Here is a 21,394-nt window from a genome sequence, read left to right as displayed (position 1 = left end):
AAGAGAGGGGGCCTGGATGGAGGGGGCTAGAAAGCGGCTCCCGCCTCCTAGTGGCCAGGAAGCGGTTAAATCGGCAAAGCTAGGAAGCGAGGGAGGAGCCAGCGAGTGCGTGAAGGAGGGGGGTGGCTGGGAAGAGCATCCTCGCTGTCCCCACTCTCCCTCGGCGAGCAGCCGGCGCGCACGGACCGACGGACTGACGGACACCGCGCGCTGCCTGCGGTGCTGGGGGGCGCGGGCACCGGGCATCGACGGCCAGCTCGAACCCCGTCCCGCCGCGCCCCACCCCGTCCCGTCGGGGCCGATGGCTCCTCACGAGGTTCGCAGCCCAGGTGGCGCAGGGTAGAGCGCCGCGGCCCGGCCACACAGCCCGGGGACTCCCGGGCCCTCCCGGAGCCCCGCGGAGTCCCCGCCGTCCGTCTGGCCGGCTCAGGGAGCGAGTGGGAGCGCCCTCCCTCCCCGCCGCCCCCTCCCCCGAGCGTCGAGACAAGATGCTGCCCGGGCTCAGGAGCCTGCTGCAAGGTAGGGACCCCAGCCTGCGGGAAGGCAGAGAGCATCCTGCCGAGGCAAGCGGGGCGCCCCCTCCGCCAGGGCGCGAGGGTGGGGCAGTAGTGGGGGTGGGGGTAGCCTGGGAGGAAAAACGCTTAGCCCCGGGCCCCGCCCCCGCCCCCGCCCCCAGAGCTGCCGGCAGGAGCCGCGCACCCGACTCGGAGCCTGCTGGGCTGTGCGGGGAACTCGTGATCGAGGGGGGACGCAGGGGGCAGGCGGACCGGCCCCGGGGGGTGGGGAGGGAGGCTCAGGTTCTGCTGTCCCGGCTCCACCTGCTCTGGGGGACGCCGAGGACTCGGGCCGGCTGGGGAAGCGCCGACGCAGCAACTTCTCGTGCCCCGTGCCTCAGCACTTTCCAGTCACCAGGGAGGACGAGGGATGAGGGTAGGGGGCTGTCCGGGAGGATGGGGGAGCAGAGGGAGATCCAAATGGCCCTCCGCGGTAGGACAGATGGAGGGCGCTAGAAAAGGGATAGTTCCACGAACTGAGTGACGGACAGACAAGGGTGTGGGCCAGAGATTGGGGGTGGGGTGGGGAAGGGGTAAGAAGGAAGAGAGCGGAAGATGGAGAGAGCGGTCAGGGGAGGGCGATAGGAAGGCGGGGGAGGAGGAGGAATAAAGGTTAGACGGGAAAAGCTTGGAGGGAAGTGAGACCCTGTCGAGGACACAGGAAGAGGGAAAGAGAGGGGAGACCAGATTAGGGGAGGGGTGGGGAGAAGACCAGGGCCAGGGACCCAGAACCTGGCGGTGGGAGAAATAGGAAAGAGAATGAGGGCTGGGACCCTAGGGATGGGGAAGGAACGGGGAGTGAGATCAGAAAGCCAGAAACCAGAGGAGGATGGGGATGGTGGACAGAGATGGGGTGTCAGGAACAGGGAAAGACGACTGGGATGAGCTCTAGGGTTGGGGATGGGAAACCAGAGATAGGAGAGGGCCTGGGGTTGATCAGGATGGGGATGGGGGCTGGAAAGGGAGGAAAGGAGGAAGGAAGAGAAAGGGGAGAGGGAGAGAGAGAGAGAGAGAGAGACTGGGGGGGGCGGCCTAGGGATGAGACAAAGAGACTTCTGGTAACCACTTCCACGTGGGAAGCCCTCCATTTCCAAAGCGCCTGCCTGTCACTTCCCTTCTTTCAGGGAGTGGCCAGTGGGCCAGACCCTGGGCTCTGAGCTCAGGGCCTTGTGGGTGGCTGTGAGGGGGAGAGGGGGAAGACATTCAAGTGGGGTGGCAGCCTCCGAGGGTGGGCGCCCTGGCTGGCTCCGTGCTGCCATTTATATCTCTGGGCCCCGTCGTGGGATCCTGCCGCCGCCGCCACGGTGGCTGCTTATTTTGGGGTGTTACATTCTGGCAGAGTGAGAAGCTGTTTGCAGCAGCTCTAAACCTCCATCACCCGCGTCAGTGCCTCCCCAGGCCCCTGCGTCACTGGTATCATCACCACCTCCGTTCTGTTCCGCGGCTCCCACCTCCTCAAGCCCCTTCCACCTCAGCATCTGCCCGGCAGGCCCAGCCCTTTTGGGTGTGGAGCTGTTGCTTCTTGTCTGGGACCCTGTGCCCCTCCTTCAAAACCAGAGGCCTTGACTCTCTTTCCAGGGAGCACTTTTCCTGGGGCCACTCTGCCCTGAGGGTTGGCACCCTGTTTCCTGCCTCTACACTGGGTCCATCTGCTTCCTTCTCAAGTTTCTTCTTTCACAGGGATCTCTGGACTTAATGGTGGTTCCCGGGCTGAGAACTTTGTGAGCCTTGGTGCTCCAGGGTGACAGCCCAGAGTCCTTGACAGTGGGCCCTCAGTGAGCGGATACTTTTTGGCTCTGGGCACCTCAGTCTTCTGGGATCAATACCATGTTCTGGCCTCTCTCCGTTCCCTCCCCTGGTCAGTTCTGGCCACATCCTCTGGACACTGGTCATCTCTTCCTGACTCCCAGGTGGGCCATCCCCTAGAACAACCACAGCCTGGAGCCCAGGAGGGGAAAGTTGGAGAGAACCTGGGTCCTTTACCTTGCCTTGACCCTGAATAGCCAAACAGAGCCGGTGTCGTTGCTGGCCCAGCCCTGTGCACCTGGGTGCAATTTCTGTCCTCCCTTTACCCCACCCCGAGCGCAGTAACTCTCATACTCGGGGGTGGTGTCTGTGGATGACGTGGGGTCTCCCAAAGAAAGGTCAGAGAGTCCCTTTTGACATGCACTTGTCCAATCCGGGTTCCACCTTGTACTAGCTGCATGACCTGAGGCAACTCATTTCATGTTTGTGAACCTCCCTGCCTTCATCTGCAGATTGGGAGCCGTAAGATTGATCTCACTGGGGCTATGTTATGTTGTATTCTACACATAAAGGCATATGTACAAATACAGTGGCTGGCACACAGTAGGTGTTTAATAACAGATGGTTTCTGCCCATCCTCGCTCTATGCTCCCCTGCAACTCTAGCCATCACTTGCTGACTTGAGGAAAAAAAAAAGAGGATGGATGGACTGAGCAGAGAGGGTGGGGAGGCTGTTAGAATCGGCCCAGATAGTAGAGGGGGCATAAAATGAAGCCTTCGAGAAAGATAACCCAAGGTGGATTGACAGAGATTCGGTCAGGGCCTGGGCTGCGCCCTGCGAAATGAACTCTTCCCCTCTCCAGTTCTCAGTGGTGTGGCCTGTGCAATAGGGGTTTGCTCTTGATGGCCGATGAGGTGTCCCCCACCTTCCTGCTCTGACACTCTGTGCATCTGGACCCCGTCTTTGCCAGGGATTCACAAAATGGGGGCCGGGAGTGGAACCGTGGTCCTCGGGGAGAGAGGGAAGACCCAGGCCTGGGGGGAAGGCGTGACGGTGAAGAGCCAGGAGGAGCAGGGGGTGGGGAGGCGACGGTGGTGGGAAGGAAAAGGGCACAGGCTGGGCAGGGGCTGAGGGCGGAGGAGGGAGAGAAAGGCACAGCTCACCGGGCCCTGCTGCCTCTGCCCAGGAGCACTCCAGCCAGGCCCGGGGGCAGAGCCCTCCGGAGCCCCACCTGCCCCTCCTCCGCTCGCTTCCAGTGCGAGCCGCAGCCTGAATTATGGATGAGGCTCCTCGGGTTACAGCTGCTTTGCTTTGGCAGCAGCGAGGACCAGAAATGGCAACAGAGTCACTGTTACGCAGCAGCTGTCATGGAGGGGCCCCCTGCTCAGGGTCCCCCCCTCAAAGAGCCCGCAGGGAGCGCCATCTTGGCCTTGGGGAGGTGGGCCATGATGGGGGGAGATATGGGGGCAAGAGGGAGGGGCTGTGGGGAAATAAGAGAGAAGCCCCCTAAAGAGGGCAAGCAGGGGGCCAGGGAATTGTGGGCTAGAGGAATGAGTGGGGCCCCTGCCAGTCCCTGCTGAGCTCGGCCTCCAGGCTGGAAGAGACCCTGGTGCCAGGGGACTGCCTCCTGACTCCGGAGCCCTCTGGGATCACGTGTCCTTCCCTCTGCCTCTCCTGGGTTAACAGTTGGCCCTAGAGGCTGAGGAAAGAGCTCCATAATCCTTGCAGGGCTGGCAGCCTTCTGAATGAACACCCTGTGAGCTTGTGGATAAGGGGTGGGATTAAGGGATCAGAGAGGGATTTGGCTTTCCCTGGTGTCAAGTCCTTGGGGAAGCGAGCTCAGAGGGTGACTCCACCAGGAAGGGAAGTGCTCTGGCCAGTCATCAGGAGACTCCTTTCTAGTCCTTTCCCTGCCAATCACGTTGCTGTGTGACCTTGGGCAAGTCACTTTCCCTCTCTGAGCCCCAGCCATCACCTCAGTAGAACCAGAGCTTGAACCCGGAGGATTTTCCATCTCCAAGATCTCCTGTTCTAAGCCTCAAACCTCAGCCCTCCTGAAACCCACCCAGGGCTCCCTACAGGGCTCTCGCACCCCGCCCCTGCCTGGTTGGGTTGAGGGGTGAGAGACATGCTCTTCCACCCAATGTGGAAAAACTCGGGAGGAGAAAGTAATCGTGAAACGCCGCACGGGGGAGGGGTGAGAAGGGCCGAGAAACGCGGAGGTGGTGTGAACGAAGGGAACAGCAGCCGCTGTGTCACCGAGTATTACATCACACCCAGCCTACACACGCACGGGGCCCGGCATTCACCCACACGCGGAGGACCACCGGCACACGCTTGCGCGCAGCGGCGCGGGGAGAGGCCGGGACGCTCGCCGTGGGCCGGGTGGCGTGGCGCCGGGGTCCCCACCCTGCGCCTTTGCGCTCCCCCGCGGGAGGAGGCACAGCCCAGCTTCCGTGATGTCCGCGCCACACGCGGGGCCTGTCGGTGCCATGTGCGCACCCCGGGCTCAGCAGCACTTCATGTAGAGGGCACCCGTCTCCCACGCGCATTCACACACAGCAACCTCTGACACCGGGCGTCAGTGAAAGTCACGGAGCCCTCAGGGTCTGCCCTGAGGACCCAGGATCTCAGGTCCCCGGGTCCAAGGGCAAAGGTCTTCCTCTGCCTTCGCAGGCCGTAGCACACTGTTTGGAGCAGAAGGTGCTCATTCCATGTGTGCCCAGAGAATGACCGCCTGGCTTTTGGAGCGCGAAACCCGCCAGATGAAAGTCCCGAGACTCATCCGGAAGTCATGATAAAGGGCAGAGGTCAAGCTAGTTCCAGCCCAGAACCTGCATCAGCTGCCCTGAGGGTCAGAAGGCCAGGGAACAGGGATGGATGAGGGGCCCCAGAGCCCCTGCTATAGCTCAGGGATATGGAGGCCTAGACACGGCTCTTTAGCCCCCAGGCCCTTGGGCCTCCCTGGGCCTGCCTCTCCATCTATATCACAAGAAGGCTGGATCACGGCCCACCTTCAAAAGTTAGTTTGAAAAAAAATTATTGTTATGTTTTGGCCGCACCAAGTGGGATCATAGTTCCCCAGGGATCGAACCAGTGCCCCCTGCAGCGGAAGCGCAGAGTCTTAACCACTGGACTGCCAAGGAAGTCCTGAAAAAGAATTTTTAAGTGACTTTGAATGAGAAGAACCTGGGGTGTAAAATGCAGATTCCTGGGCTATTCCCCCAGGGATGCTGATTCTGCACAGGCAGGGCCCAGGAAGCAGCATTCTTTCCAGGACCCTCTGATGCTTCTGCTGCAGGTGCCTGGAGACCCCCTGTCCCTTGGTTCCTAAGATCCCTTCCAGTGTGGAGAGATGAGGGAGGAGGGCTGTGCTCACCAGTGGGCCAGCAAGACCAGACCCCGGAGGCAGCCACAGGGCCATTTTACATGGGCCTCAGATTCGCAGAGGGTCTCAATTTAGAGACACCTGTTCTCAAATGGAGTCAATTTTGCTCCCCAGGTGATACTTGGCGACGTCTGGAGACATTTCGGTTGTCATAGGTTATCATAACGGCAGGGGGAAGGGTGTTACACATCTAATGGGTAGAGGACAGGGGTGCTGCTAAACACCCCTATATAGGACATCGTTGTACGGGACTGCCTCCAACAAAGCACTGTCCAGCCCAAGTCTCAAGACCAAAGTCATGGTCAAACCTACCATAGTGAAAACAGGAATGAAAGTAGACGTCACTCATCAAACAACTTTCAACCTATCACAGTGCTTCCTACGATGTCCTCTTGGCATTTCTTTATTCTTTAATATACCAGGAGCCTCCGAAAGCGGAAGTGGCCACGGCCTCTCGCGACTCTGAGGTTGCAGCCAGAACCCCCCACCCAAGCTAGAAACGAAAGGCTCTCAGCAAGGGTCGCCTTAGGGGTGGGTGGGCCCGGCCCCTGGCTGGCACTCCCACGCTCGCAGCCGCCCAGAGAGATCTCCCCCGCGCCCTCCCCGCAGGTCCCGCCCCGGCCTGCCTCCTGCTGATGCTCCTGGCCCTGCCCCCAGCTGCCCCCAGCTGCCCCATGCTCTGTACCTGCTACTCGTCCCCGCCCACCGTGAGCTGCCAGGCCAACAACTTCTCGTCGGTGCCGCTGTCCCTGCCGCCCAGCACGCAGCGCCTATTCCTGCAGAACAACCTCATCCGCACGCTGCGGCCCGGCACCTTCGGGCCTAACCTGCTCACTCTGTGGCTCTTCTCCAACAACCTCTCCGCCATCTATCCGGGCACCTTCCGCCACCTGCAGGCGCTCGAGGAGCTGGACCTCGGCGACAACCGGCACCTGCGCTCTCTGGAGCCCGACACCTTCCAGGGCCTGGAGCGGCTGCAGTCGCTACATCTGTACCGCTGTCAGCTCAGCAGCCTGCCGGGCAACATCTTCCGCGGCCTGGTCAGCCTGCAGTACCTCTACCTCCAGGAAAACAGCCTGCTCCACCTACAGGTGAGCCGGCCCTAGCCCGGCGCGCGCGCGCGCGCGCGCGCACACACACACACACACACACACACACACACACACACACACACACACAGACACACATAGCCCTCTTCTGCTTCCCTCTCTCCCTGGGGCCTCTCGGCCCCTCTGTCCCTGCTCACCCTTCCCGCCTCTGTCTCACAACCTCTCTCTATTTCTCTGTCCCTTTCCTAGGTTTCTGTCCCTCCCACTTTCTCCAGGGGCTTTTCTTTATTTTGTCTCCTGCATCTTTCTCTGTCACTAATACCCCACCCCCCATCTGACTGCCTCTGTCTGTCTGTCTCTCCCTTTCTGTCCCTATCTGTCTCGCTCACTAACTTGCCTCCCCCATCTGTCTCCCTCTGCCTCTTCTGTCTGTCTCCCTTCACACGCCCACTCCACACACACACCCCCATGTCTGTCTGGGTGTATGTGTGTGTCTCTTTCTGTGATCCCTCCTTTCCCCCTTGTTTGCCTTCCGGGGACTCTGCCTTTCCCCAGGCAGCCCAGCCCAAAGGGCTTCGTGGTGGCTCTTCTCACCCACCCCCATGCCCTCCCGCAACACGGGGAGGTAAGCAAGAGGGCGGAGCCACTGCAACCGGTATCCCATAGAAGGTTCCACTTCTCTCCACCTCACTGGGTCGTGGGACAAGGGGAAACCCTTCCCTTTCTAGATTCCGTTCCCCAAACCTATCCCCCAGATCTGTTGTCTCAGTGCAACGGGTGAAGGAAAAAAAGGGTAAAGAGCTGTTAAGCAGCTGGAAAACGGATGCTCTGAAAACGGAAGGAATAACAGTAATTGCTATTTATTGGTATTATTATTGATCTAAATATTGGTTATTATCGTCGTCATGCTGACTGTTTGACAGTCAAATCCTCCCATTCTATTTCCCCAGGAAGCAATAACACACCCTCCAAGCCACTCTGGGAGAAAATTCTCCCTCCGCTACACAGCCTCTGGATATCCAAACTCTCCCCTCTCCCCACACCAACCTGGAAGGTACTTCCTCCTCCCCGTCCCAGGCTGAGGCCTAATGGGTGGATTTGATGCTGATAATTATAACAACAACAGTAGCAATAATAATTTAACATTTATTGAGCACCCAGAATGCTTGGTGCGGAGCAAAGGGCAGCGAACAAAACAGACGGAACTCCTGCCTTCGCAGAGAGCATTCTAGTGGCGGGGAGAGACAAGAAGTAAAGGGTACAGTATGTTGGGAAAATACGTCGTGTGTTATTATTATTTCATAAGTAATGATAATAATAGCCCGCTAGCACTTAGCAGGCACACTGTGCGTCAGGCGCTGTGCTAAGGACTTTGCCACTTACAAGTGTGTGGCATTTTTTAACCTCCCTGAGCCTCAGTTTTTCCATCTGTAAAATGGAGGCAGCCATAGCACCCACCTTCTAGGGATTTTGTAAGTGTCAAGTGCGTGAATAATTTGTAAAGCACTTGGCATACGGCGGGCACGCTATCAAGGCTTGTTAAGATACTGTTTTAAGAAGAGAGACAAGCCTCATTTAACACTGGTCTCAGTGAAATGGCCCATCTTGGACCCCATCCTGAAGACATGGGTCAACTTCAAGGATCATGCTGAGACCATGGGTGGCTCCCAGAACACTCCCTCCTTTTTCTTCTTCCTAACTTTGCACCTCATGGTTTCCAGAGTGCGCTCAGTCACCTCATTTCTACAGCCCTGCTGGGAGACGGTTCATACTCCCTTACAGACGAGGAAGCTGAGACCAAGGGTCCCAAAGTCTCTTAAATCATCGTCCGTGTGCCTGGGGGCTTAACGTGTTCTCGGTATCACGTCAAACCTACAACAGGCCGGCAGCAGGGATGCTTAGGGGCAGTAGGGACAGAAAATGAAGTTTCTGAGGCCACACAGCCAGGAAGAGCTGGTAGCACTTCAGCCTTCGCAGCCTGATGACACTTCAGGCCGTTTTTATCATTCAGAACTCTCCACTGGGGGCTGACCAGGTGCAGGGGCAATGGTTCTCAGAAGGACAGCAGGGCAGGCTCACTTTTGAAAGCACATATGCTTTGTTTTGGTTTGCTTTTGGCTCCACTGCGCAGCATGTGGGATCTTAGTTCCCTAACCGGGGATCAAACCCACGCCCGCTGCAATGGAGCGCGGAATCTTAACCTCTACACCACCAGGGAGGTCCCTGAAAGCACCTGCTTTGGGGTCTGCCAGACCTAAGTTCAAATCCTGGCTCCTATACGACTCTGGACAAATTACTCATTAAAAATTACTCTTTCCATTGCCATTTCCTCATCTGTAAAATGGCAATCATGATAGTAATTAACAATAGTACTTACCTAAGAAGTTTTGTAAGGATTAAAGTTTAGCACAGGGCCACATCAATATATGGGCGCTGTCATTAGTATTGTTAATTATTACCAATAGTGCAACAAACACTACTACTGAGATCCTGACCTCCTTATCAACATATATTAGTTGTTCAGGTTAGGAATCTGGGGTCAGCAGGCCTGAGTTTGAATCCCTGCTCTGCTATTTTCTGACTTATGTAACTTTAGACAAGTTGCTGCCCCCTCTGAACCTCAGTTTTCTTATCTTTAAGATGGGAATAATAAAAATAATACCTTCCATAAAGAATGGCTGTAAAGAGTAAGTGAGTTCAAAAAAAAAAAAAAGAGTCAATGAGTTCGTGTATATAATCACATAGTTAAGTGCTGAATAAATTTTGTCATCATTACCTGATCCTCCATCACAAGTGGCAGCCAGGGCCTGGGGTCAGGAAAGACCTGGGCAAGGTCAGTGGACACTGACCTCGAGTGGACACTGGGGTCTTCTGCAATGGGAAGTGTTGGTTCTGCACACCCCTGGCATGAGTGGTAGGAGGCATCATGGGAAGGAAACATCTTGACACCTGGCCCTATATAGAAGAGAAAGAAAGAGACAGCCTCTGCCTGTGAACTGCCTGGAGAAACTAGGCTGGGAGATGCCACAGGCAGGTGCGGAAGCACGCGGGCCGGGCTGAGATCCGCAGAGCGCAGGTGTGACCCAAGATGCCACCGGGCCTGCCCCGAGAGGGGAGATCTGGAGGAGGCAGGAGGACCACAGCTTTTCAGGATAAGGAAGGTAGAAAGGGGAATGGGGTAGAGTGGAGGTTCTCACAGACTGTGTGCTGTAGGCCAGGCACTGTGCCAGGTGCGTTCATCACAGATTCTTACTGAGCATCTACTATACGCCAGGCAGTGTTCTGGGTGCCAGGGATTCAGAAGTGAACAAAAACTGTGTCCCTGCTCTCCTGGAGCATATTTCCTACTGGAGTGGAACCAGATGATGGAGGCATCTGTCTCTCTTCTAACTGTTAGAGCAGCCTGCATGGCATAAAAGCGCAGTCTACATTCAGGCAGATCTGATTTGCTCTGTGGCTTTGGGCAAGTTACTTAACCACTCTGAGTCTCAGTAGACCCATCTGTGAAATGGAAAAAAATGACCTGTAACTCAGGGGTTCGTTGTGAGGATTAAAGGAGATGCTGCTTGAAAGGGGTTTAGTGTGTCCAGTCCAGAGTAAGCATCATTTCCCCCATTCAATGGCTGAGGACACTGAGGCTCGGAGAAGTTAAGGCGCCCACCCAAGGTCACCCAGCTCGTAAAGGGCACAGCCTAGAATTGCCCAGGTCTGTCTGACTCCAAAGTGCAACTGTTCAGAGCTCCGTCTCCAGAGTTCACGTCTGCCTTCCACTACATATTGGCTCTTGAACTCTAGGCCAGTCACTTGCCTTCTCTGAGCCTCCCTCTCCTAACCTCTGAAAGGGGGAGAATAATACTATCTGCTTCACGGGACTTCCCTGGCGGTCCAGTGGTTAAGACTCTGCGCTCCCAATGCAGGGGGCATGGGTTCGATCCCTGGTCAGGGAACTAAGATCCCACACGAGCAGCCAAAAAAAAAAAAAGTATCTGCTTCATGGGGCTGTGATGATTCGGTTACTACATGGGATCTGTGTAGCACAGAGCCTGGCACATGGCAAGAGCTTGGTTAGTCAGCTGCTGACGCAAACGATGGCGATGATACCCAGCGTAGATCGGTGAGCGCTGTGAGTGGGGTGCCTGGCACGGAGCAGACACTCAGTACAGCTTTCTTGAATGAATGAGGTACATTCCAGGACTCACTTGCTCATTAATATCAGATGAGGATGGATCTTAATGATCAACGATCTCAAGGCCCTTGTTTCACGGATGAAAAAAAAACTGAGGCTCAGAGAGGTGCCCGGAGCTGCCCAAGGTCACAAAGTCCCGCAGCTGATTTGACCAGCGCCAGAGACTGGATGGGAGGCTGGAGGAAGGCAAGGTGAAGAACAGGATGCTGTCCAGGGAAGGGGGCAGGGACGCTGCGTTGAGGTTCCGAATGGCTTCTGAGAGCTGTGAACCGGCCAGGGGGAGGTGAGGGAAATGTGGTTTTCAAAATGGAAGAGGATGACTTTAACAGACACTCTCTGCCCAGAGGGAGGGCGTGATAGGGAGTGTGGTGGGGGAGGGGGAAGGCTGTGAAGGTCAAGCGCTTATTAATGCACAGAGAACCATTTTAGAGGAAGGACCCGGTCTGAGACCTGCAGCCTAGGAAGTGACAACAGGATCTGGCAACGGCGTGGATGGGGGTTGGGGGAATGGACCCCCAGGCTGAGGCTCAGAGCAGGAGGGGCAGGACTTTTGCCAGGGGAAGGAGGAGGAGATTGGAATCAAGGAATCCTGTAGCCCCAAAACTGGGGCTGTAGGTCAAAGGTGCCTGAATTCCCTAACATCTCTGAACTTTCAGTCTTCCCTTCCTGACTTCCGGAAGTCCCCAAAGTGCCGATTGCCTCTGCTCCCTCTATACCCCACCCCACCCCACATCTATCCTTTGACCAGGTACCTCTGGGTGTGTCCTACTCTTGCTGACACTCCATTAAAAAGAGAAACCCTAATTAGGTGTTTGAGTAGAAGGGATTCAGCCCACTCCCTGGGGGGACCAAAAAGAAAAGGACAAGGACACCAGGCCACGCTGGGCCAGGCTGAGGCCACGGACGTGCGGGGAGCCCTCCGCTGGAGACCTGAGCTGGGTACGGGGCCGTGGCAGCAGGAGGTGGAGAAAGCTGGTGTCATAGGCAGTCGAGAAGGTTGAGGGGGACGGATCTCCATGTGGCCAAGAGGAGGGTTCTTGGCAGGCTCAGTTCCTGTAGCAGAGAGGGCGGAAGCCAGATGGGAGGGGGCGAGAAAATGCAGGAGCACAGGAAGGCGGAGGCTGTGAGTGTGGGCTGGGAGTCAACGCCCTCCCCCCACCTGAGAGCCTGAGACCAGGCTCCTGGGTGAGGTGGGGGGATCATCTCCCCAGGCAGGGAAGGGTGGGAGGGGCACCGCCAGGAAACAGGAATCCAGGGTGAGCTGGCTTGAGCACAGAGGATGCCCCTGTCCCCCAGAACCAGACCCCCCGGGTCTGCTGACCACAATGAGGTCCTCCACAAGAGGGGAGGACCTCAGTACTGGGGCTCCGGTCCCCCCTCTGGCAGGCCCTTCATCTCTCCGGGTCTCAGTGCTCTCCTCTGCAAAAACGTAGGCTAGGCTGATGCCCCCAAAAGCACTAACTCCCAAATACCTTGGTGAACTGGTTAAAATGCAGCGCCAGCCCCCTGCTCTCTCCCCTCCATGGAGCATACCCACCCCTCCACTCCCCTGAACCACAGTTCAAGGCCCTTCCAGCACTAATATGGTCTGATTCAGAGACTCCCCAGCCTTGGGCAGGTGGGACAGCCCCTCTAAGGGGACAGTGATGCAGGGCATGGGGCAGCAGGCTTCCTTCCCCTCCCCTGCTGCCTCTGTGGGGTGGAGCTGATATGGTCCCCTTAATGTCCCAGCCCAGTAGCAGAACTTTGGGGTCCCAGGAAGCTTTTCTATTAGAGGAAAATGGATGGGACCTAATTCTAACTAAGACACTATTGTCATAATAACCACCATTTATTGATGGTCTGTGTGCCCACCGGGTACGGCATCCTTACAGGATCTCATCTAACCCTCCCTCAGCCTGCTGAAAGAGTTGTTCTCTGAGTTACACACACTGAGGAAACTGAGGCTCAATGAGGCTAAATAACTTGCCCAAAGTAACGCCGCTGGGAAGAGGGCAAGCTGGATTTGAGCCGGGGCTCTGCTGACTCCTGAGCCTGTGGGCTTCATCACTGGACCGAACCCCAATGTGCCAGGCCCTGTGCCCGACACTTCACCCATCTGATAGGTATGGGGATTGTCTTCTTTAATCCTCAAAACAAACCCAGGGGGAGGTACACTCACCTCCATTTTAATGACGAAGAAACAGATTGCTGGCTTGGCCAAGTTAACAATAATGGCTAACTCATAGAATGCCCACCACATGTATTAACACATGTTGTTTCATTTCATCTCCACATGTTACAGGTGAAGAAACTGAGTCATAAGGATACTGAGTGACTCGCTCAAGTGTCAGCTAATAAGGCCAGGATTTGAAAGTCAGGGAGTCTGAAAGTCTGCATACTTAGCCAAATCAGAGGTTCTCATTCTCCAAGTGTGGTCCTCCCACCAGCAGCATCAGTACCACCTGGGAACTTGTAAAGACGTGCAGAATCTCCCCCCGCCCCCGCGCCCACCCCTACCCCCGCTCCAAGACCTGCTGAATCAGAAACCCTGCGGGCAGGGCTCAGGGATCTGCAGGGGATTCTGATGCACCCCCAAACTTTTAAGAACTATATTGCGTTTCTCACATTAACCTCTAAATAGGTTAGAGGAGGCAGGATTAGAACCCAGGACCCTATGAATCAGAAGGTCAAACCCCTTCTGTTCCACCACAATGCTCCCCTTCTTTCCCAGATTTCTTCGGTGCCTGTCTCAGAACCACTCACCACTCTTCTTCTCTCCTCTCCGCCCCCCCCCCCCACCGCCCTCCGCCAGGATGACCTGTTCGCGGACCTGGCCAACCTGAGCCACCTCTTCCTCCACGGGAACCGCCTGCGGCTGCTCACGGAGCACGTGTTCCGCGGCCTGGGCAGTCTGGACCGGCTGCTGCTGCACGGGAACCGGCTGCAGGGCGTGCACCGCGCGGCCTTCCGCGGCCTCAGCCGCCTCACCATCCTCTACCTGTTCAACAACAGCCTGGCCTCGCTGCCGGGCGAGGCGCTCGCTGACCTGCCGGCGCTGGAGTTCCTGCGGCTCAACGCCAACCCCTGGGCGTGCGACTGCCGCGCGCGGCCGCTCTGGGCCTGGTTCCAGCGCGCGCGCGTGTCCAGCTCCGACGTGACGTGCGCCACGCCCCCGGAGCGCCAGGGCCGCGACCTGCGCTCCCTCCGCGAGGCCGACTTCCAGGCCTGCCCGCCCGCCGTGCCCACGCGGCCCGGCAGCCGCGCCCGCGGCAACAGCTCGTCCAACCACCTGTACGGGGTGGCCGAGGCCGGGGCGCCCCCCGCCGACCCCTCCACCCTCTACCGAGACCTGCCAGCCGAAGACCCGCGGGGGCGCCAGGGCGGGGACGCCCCCACCGAGGACGACTACTGGGAGAGCTACGGGGGCGAGGACCAGCGGGGCGAGCAGACGTGCCCCGGCGCTGCCTGCCAGGCGACCCCGGACTCCCGCGGCCCCGCGCTCTCGGCCGGGCTCCCCACCCCTCTGCTTTGCGTCTTGCTCCTGGTCCCCCACCACCTCTGACTGCGGTGCTGAGACTGAAGAGGCCGGTGTGTCTCGCTCCCCCTCTTCCCTCATCCCCATCCCCAGCTGCGGCTCCGGCCCCAGTCCCCGCCCTCTGGCCCTGCGGCCTTGCTGCCTTCTTTCCGCTCCCAGCTCCTCTCTTCCCCTGGGACCAGGCCACCTCTCCCTGCCTCCCAGGCTGCTGGCTTATGGCAGCCCCAGGAGGACACATCTGGTGGCTCAGCCCTGTTCTCCCCGACTCTGGCCGTTAACCCGTTCCCATCCCAAGGCTGGGGTGGGCACCCCAGGCAGCCGCTGACCACTTCTCCCAGTGCCCACAGTGGACTCGGGACGGGCTTTGTCTGCAGAGCATCTTCCACCAGCAGAGCCTTTGGAAGCTCCCGGGAAGGGAGCCCTGCCCAGGAGCCCTTTGGAGGGATGCTTCAGTCGGGGCCAGGCCAACCCTAGGCCCCTGCTTATCCTAGCACCCCTCAACCTCCCGACACTGGAGAAATACTTTTCTCCTGTCTACCTTGGACACTTTTTAGGGTGCCTGGAGAGAGCTTTCCTCTCCACCGTGGCCCCTGTGTGGTGAAGATCAACAGAAGTTGTTTGGGAAAAAAAAAATTTATTAAAAAATTCTATTATTTTATCTTCTGTAAGATTTGTTGGCTCAGGTCCTCAAAAGTGGGAGGAGGGCTTAGAACCATCAGGCTTTCAGGGCCAGGAGGGTTTCAAAAAGGGGAACCATTCCATGCTATCCAAGTGCTTCTTGCTGTTTTCCCATGACAAGAAGCTGAAGCCTCAGGACCAGGGTTGTGACCCTGGAGTCCCAGGCAGGACAGGTGAAATCTGATAGCCAGGAGTGGGTGCTAATGGCACCTCAGCTCCTCATTTGTCCAGGAGAAGCAGCTACATGCGACCCTGAGTTGTCTATGCCTGAGGAGCTAAGCCTGGGGAAGGCCTCCAGCCTGGCTAACTGTTCTCTCTGAGGCTCTGTTCCTTCAGGAAGGGAGAGCAGTTCCCTCTTTCCCCTGCAACGAGGAGTAACATGGACAGCCGTGGTCACAGCCAGCCCAAACATGACTTTGGGTAAATCTGAGAAAGGCACCTCTTCCTCAGGGGAACCCAGCCCCATACCACAGCAAACAGAGCATAAGGCTCACACTTGCCCCCTCACCTGATTGCCCTTGTGCAGTGTACAGCCTGCACAGCTGTACACAGCAACCTTGTAGACAGATGGTCTCTTTCCCTTGGCTCCTGTGAGGTAGAAGTCATCAGGGAGGAATCAGGTCAGAGAAGCAGTTCTCCAAGCAGGTTAGAGGCGAAATCAAGGGGCTAGGGTGATAAGAGGGACAGGAATCCCAAGCTGGGGTGTCTTGCTGGCTTGAGGTGTGATCAGAAGCTTCATCTTTCCAGTGTGTGGAGGGGAGGCTGGGGAAAGGGAAGAGCCCTGGCTAAGAAGGACTTGGTTGAGTCTCATCCAACAGAAGCAACTGGGGAGACATTTGATGGTTTAAATTTAGGGTTAAAAAAATCTAACTTGGGATCTGGGGATGGAAAGAGACGGTACCTGGGTGCCAGGGCTCAAGGATGCTGCGATTCTGTGGCCCTGGCCAGACAAGTCAGAAGGACAGTGGGAAGAGGAGGCAGAAATGGGACAGAGTGAACATCTAAGGCCTGAAGCTGGTGGACTTTGGATAAAGATGTGGGGTTGGGGTGGGGGGATAGTGCCCCCCCAAGTCTGGGGTCTCATGGGGGCCTGTGTCAGGCTGGCTTTGAGGAGACTAATGAGGGGGCCTAGGGGGCCAGCCAGGCAAGAGCTCTGAGAGAGGGATTGCTGGGGCCTGGGCAGGGGGAGGAGGGAAGATGCTGGGAACTCAGAAGCAGGCAGTCCAGGTCACAGAATTTTCGTTGTGAAATATTCATGGGCCTTTGGTCCAGATGCTATTTCAGAGCAGTGAAAGCAAGAGGAGTGTGTGAGCCTCAGGAAGCAGCCCACAGCAATGCCACTTTCCCCCACCCCCGCCCAGACAGACCCACGGACGCCCATCACGTGCACACCCACACTCACACGCTCCCTCACACACACTAACACAGAGCGGAGCTAGAGAGCACGTGCAGGCATGCCAACACCCACGGGTCCCACAAACAGGAGGATGCACCCCCAAATACCGACATGCGTGTGCAGCTGCTCACATGGGTCCCCGCCCATGAGATGTCACACACACAGACCCCAGCCTCTCCCAAACAACCCAGACTGATAACCCTGAGCACACACCCTGAGATAGGAGGGACTTTCAAGGCCGTCCAGTCCCACCCCCACCGATGCTCCGAGGGGGGCAACGGAGGCCCAGAGAGGGGAGGTGATGTATCCAAGATTCTTAGCCCTGAGAGGAACAAAACTCATTCACCTCCTGCATCCTGAGTGTACACCCACATGCTGAGTTCTCTCTGTCTGCCTGACACCAGTGGTAGTTAACTCCTCCCTTTCTTTCATGTCCTGTCTCTGCTCGCTCACCCAGTCCCCCTCGCAGCCCCCATCCAGCCCTTCCTTTCCATTCCTCCTGCTACCTCCCTGCTTCATCTCCTCATTACCTCATGCCTAGAATATAGAAGAAAATAGCAATAACCTCCTCTCTGGTTTTCCTCCATTCACTCTCTCTCTCCCTCCCACTCACGGGCCCCCGTTGGCCAGATTCAGCTGACCAGCATTTGCATTATGTCATTCTGTTACTCAGGAACTTACAATGGCTCCCTGTTGCCTACAGGTTAAAGATAAAACACCTTAGCAAAGCATCAAAGATCCTTTAGAGTCTGGTCCCAACTGCCTTTTTAGCTTTCTCTCTCGTGGCCTCCTCCCAAACCTTCACTCCAGCTAGGAAGATTGTATCATGCTGGCCATCAGTTACCATGTACTTGAAACCCACAAACCTACTTTGAACCCTCCCCAAAATTCCTCAATCTCCCCCAGACTAGGAGCCCTCTCCCCCTGTCCTCAGATGACAGACTCCAGAGCCCTTCCCCAAGGCCAAAACTGCATCTCCGGGACCTTAGCCATGGGGTTCTTTTCCTGTCCTTCAAAGCTTCGGTAGAGGCTCAGGCTAGGGCTCCCTCATAGGAGATAGCTGCCCTCCACTGGCCACCTCGGGTATCACAGCCAGGCTGAGTTACCCTAAACTGAGAGTGAGTATCTGTCTGCCTGGGGAGAGGAAGAGAAGGACGCCAGATGACAAGGTTTATAAGCCCTGAAACCTCTAAGGTTCTTACACTCAGAGTGGGGGGAGGGTTCTCAGCCCTGCTTTCTCAGCTGCTGGCTTCTGACTTTAGCTCCCTAATCCATGAGAGAAGCCCCCTCCTGTGAAATACGGACTCGGGGGTTTCCAGGACACTGCTGAAGGGAAATTTGCCCACCAGGATCTGAGAGGCCACCAGGCCAGGGACAGTCCAGGTGGCAGACCCAAGGTCCAGCTGGGGTCAGGTTTCTAAATGAATTTTTAATGCTTCCAGCCAGACTTCTCAGATGTTCCGAAACCCGAGCATCTCCTTTCATCTCTGTACATGATGCCCTTCCCCACCCCCACTGCCCCGGGGGGAGGGGGGGCCTGGGTCAGCTACCCAGCAGCCTCTTGAGAAATGATTTGGGGGAAATAGAAGGGTGAATGACCTATCTATTTTCCCACTTACTGTGTGACCTTGAGCAAGTCACTTAACCTCTCTGAACATCCTTTTTTTGTTTTGCATGTATAACCTGGGGGCAATAGCGCCTGCCTAAATTGAGCTGTTGTGGGGAGTAAGTGCAATAGCCCGTGGAAAGGTGGCCTATATGTTTGCTGTCACCCTTATCTTTCCTCAAGCCCTGCCTCCCTCCTGTTTTCTTCCTACCCCCGAGATAGGTGCTTTGCCTCTTTCTTTTGGAGGTGGGGACTTTGGCTCTGCCCTTACTCCCTAAGATCCAAACTGCCTACCCCAAGATTCTTTGGCCTTAGAAACTTCAGATGAGGTGGGGGAAGGGAAGTGAGAGAGGAAGATGGAAAGAGCAGCTGAGGCAGACGGGAGGGAAGAAGGTAGCAGAGAGAGGAAGGGTAAGACCCTGCTCAGAGAGAGGACAGCCAGGTGAGCCTCACTCTTTCTTTCTCTTTCTTTCTCCTTCCTCCGACCCCCCTTCCTCCCTTCCTTCCCTCCTTTCTGGCACCTTCTCCATCCCCTGGTACTCTCACACCGGAAGCAGAGATGGCCATACAGAGCAGAGGTGAGGTCAGGAGCATGGAGGAGGGGTGGGGGGGCCGTTGATGAAGACTTGTCCAGTCTTTCCAGCCCACCAATTCCCTGCACAATGTTTCTGAAAATGAAGGTCTTTTATATCCGATTTAGGTGGGAAACTGCTAAGATGCAGATTCCTGAGCCCCTGAAGCAGATCTCTAAGGGAGCCCTGGAATCTGCATTTTAACACGTAGGGGTGGGTTATGAAGCTCTCTAAAGGCTGAGAAACACCTCCTCAAAGGTGGGGTGGTCCTTGGGGGGCAGAAGGGAGAAAGCAAAGGAAGAAAAGTTAGATTCCCTCCCCTCCCCCACTCACTTGGTGGAAGTTACAGACAATACTCTTGCAAGGAGAGAGTGATGCCAGGGATGGGGAAAAAGGATGGAGACAGATGGGGGCGGGGGGATGCAGTGAATGTGACACCCAGGGTAAGCAGCCACAAGCGGAAACAGTCACTTGCACGTTGCCCCCACCTTCGTGGCGATCTGAGACTCTGAACTTCTGGTCCCGGGATGTGGAGACTCTGGAAGAGTCCCCTGTTTCTGGGGCGTAGGGTCAAGGAGGAGCCCTCATCTTCGGAGACCAGCGGCCCTCCCCGGAGGTCCCACGCAGCGATAAAGATACACATCTACCCATCACTCCCCCAGCCGGGGCCCTCCTGCCCTCCCATCGGGTGCAGCGTCCGTCAGACCTTCTTCTCCCTCCATCGGCCCTCCCCAGCCCGCGTCCCAGCTCATCTGCATAAAGTTCCAATTAACACGTTTTCCCTCAGCTATTTACGATCCCTGAACTCGCTCCCGGCTCGGGAGCCCGCTTCCCGCCGCCCCCTCGCCCCTCGGAGTGTGGCCCCATTAATCCTTGCGACCCGGGCTGCTCCCTGCGGTCTGGACCCCGCCGGCTTGGTCCGCGCCGGGAGTCTAGGGGGTGAGGGGCGCGACCCAGGGGGACGGCGGGGTCTGCCGCAGGCCAGAGGCCAGGGCTCTCTGGGAAAAAAGGCAGGCGCTTGCCCGCCCCTCCTTCTGGGAAGAGATGGGGAGGGGGGCTTCTCCTGGGAGACTCGGGGCGTCTAAATTCCTCGTTCCTCATCCTGCGGCCCCCGCACCCCTCCTCCTCCCCGCCACGTACCCTCTCCCCTCCCCAGCCATCTGTTCCACTCGGCAGCGCCGCGGCAAACGCGGCTGCAGCTCGCTTCCGCCCCTGCCCAGCCCCCTCCCCAAGCTCCCCACCCCGGGAACGGGGAGGGAGGAGACACCCCTCCCCCAGGAGGCCGAGATCTCTGCCTGCATCTCCCACCCGGTCCCACGCCCCAGCTGGGCAGGGGCAGAGTCGAGACCCCCTCCTTCAGCCTCGAGGGTCAGTGGGGCAGGGAATAACGCCTGAAAGGATGTTCGGCGAAGGAGGGCAGAGCAAGCCAGGGTAGGGGTCTGGAGATCGAGACCCAGGAAAGGGCAGACTAGTGGGTAAGGGGTGTATGTGGAGGGGTGTCGAGGTTCCCTTCCTGGCTCGCCGCCGGCTCCCACCCTCCCACCCCGTCCCAGCCGCAGCCACGCAGCGCCGCCTGCTGGGCACACCGAGCATCCGGCGCACACGCCTTGCTTCCTCCGCCCGCCCCACTTCTGTTCATCGCTTGTGATCAACTTCCAACAGACTGTAGGGAAACTCGAGGTCTGGGACAGAGAGTGTAGTGAGACCAGGGTAAGGCCTCTGGGAGCCCGTCCAACCCGTTGGTGGCTGCTGTCCAGTTCTGGTTTCTATTTTGCGAAAAGGGCACAGTGTTGCAAGCCAGGAGTCTGGGCTCAGAGCAGCCAGGTATCTGCTGTGCAACTTTGTCAAGTGTCCAGACCCCTCTGGTCATCTATAAAATGGGTGGGTCAGTCTGTTTTATCAACTCCTAAAGACAGTTTAAGACAAAGGGAGGGCTTATTTGTAATACTGTCTTCCAGGGCTAAAATTTGGGGGTTCTCCAAGGGTTTTTTCGGCGTGTGTGTGGCGGGGGGGGGAAGATAAGGTTTTTGTGGTTACTTTCAGCCCTGAGAGGGCAGCAGAAAGTTGAGCTCAGAATCTTGGGACCTCCTTTCTGCCGCTGATTGCCTTGGCAGCCCTGGGGTTAGGACTCAGCGGTTAGAATGCCCAGGTTCCAAGCTCAGCCCCACCACCTACCTACCAGCTGTGTGCCCTTGGGTCTCGTGCCTTAATCTGTCTGAGCTTTCCTCAATCTATGAAACAACCCGAAGACACCGACTTCTACAGTTAGGATGAAATGAGATACCTGTGTAGCTAGGACAGGCAGATCCTCAACAAATGTTAGTGGTCCCTCCCTGCCCCATCCCTCCATTCTGTGACTTTAAGGTTTATGTCCCAGGACAGAAAGAGATGTAGGAGTGGGATAAGTAAGGTACAGCTTCCTGGAAGGTCCCTTGTCCTCAAAGACAGTGTCTTCCCTTGATGCGGGTAATTTTAAAGCCTCATTTATTGCTAAAAGTAAATATGAAAATAGCATAAAATGAAGCTCAAAATTTGCATGAAGTTTTATGATAAAACACTATAAAGAATGTTACTTGTGACAGACCTCCCTCCAGGGATCCCCGGATAGGAAAGTTTGAGAGGCATTCCTTAGCATTCTCTCCAAAGCATCCTGCCCTTATCCCCTGTAGGGAGAAAGGCCAACCTCCCGGATGTACCCCAA

At 56.9% G+C, this 21,394-nt stretch overlaps 1 protein-coding gene across 1 annotated transcript; it reads left to right on the top strand.

Annotated features, from left to right (window-relative positions):
* Nucleotides 1-488: 488 nt before the first annotated feature.
* RTN4RL2 (reticulon 4 receptor like 2) lies at nt 489-15,099 on the top strand. The gene is made up of 3 exons (XM_060157696.1): nt 489-519; nt 6,299-6,780; nt 13,719-15,099. Exons 1-3 carry the CDS (start codon nt 489-491, stop codon nt 14,466-14,468), a joined length of 1,263 nt encoding a protein of 420 aa, XP_060013679.1. The 3' UTR covers nt 14,469-15,099.
* Nucleotides 15,100-21,394: the final 6,295 nt, after the last annotated feature.

This window comes from Lagenorhynchus albirostris, chromosome 9 (assembly GCF_949774975.1).
Source record: "Lagenorhynchus albirostris chromosome 9, mLagAlb1.1, whole genome shotgun sequence".
NCBI lineage: Eukaryota > Metazoa > Chordata > Mammalia > Artiodactyla > Delphinidae > Lagenorhynchus > Lagenorhynchus albirostris.
This window is presented reverse-complemented; position numbering and strand designations above follow the sequence as displayed.

Coding starts and splice junctions, on each gene's coding strand:
- RTN4RL2 (XM_060157696.1), top strand. CDS start 489: ATGCTGCCCGGGCTCAGGAGCCTGCTGCAAG. Junction 520..6,298: donor GCTCAGGAGCCTGCTGCAAG/GTAGGGACCCCA, acceptor CCCTCCCCGCAG/GTCCCGCCCCGGCCTGCCTC. Junction 6,781..13,718: donor ACAGCCTGCTCCACCTACAG/GTGAGCCGGCCC, acceptor GCCCTCCGCCAG/GATGACCTGTTCGCGGACCT.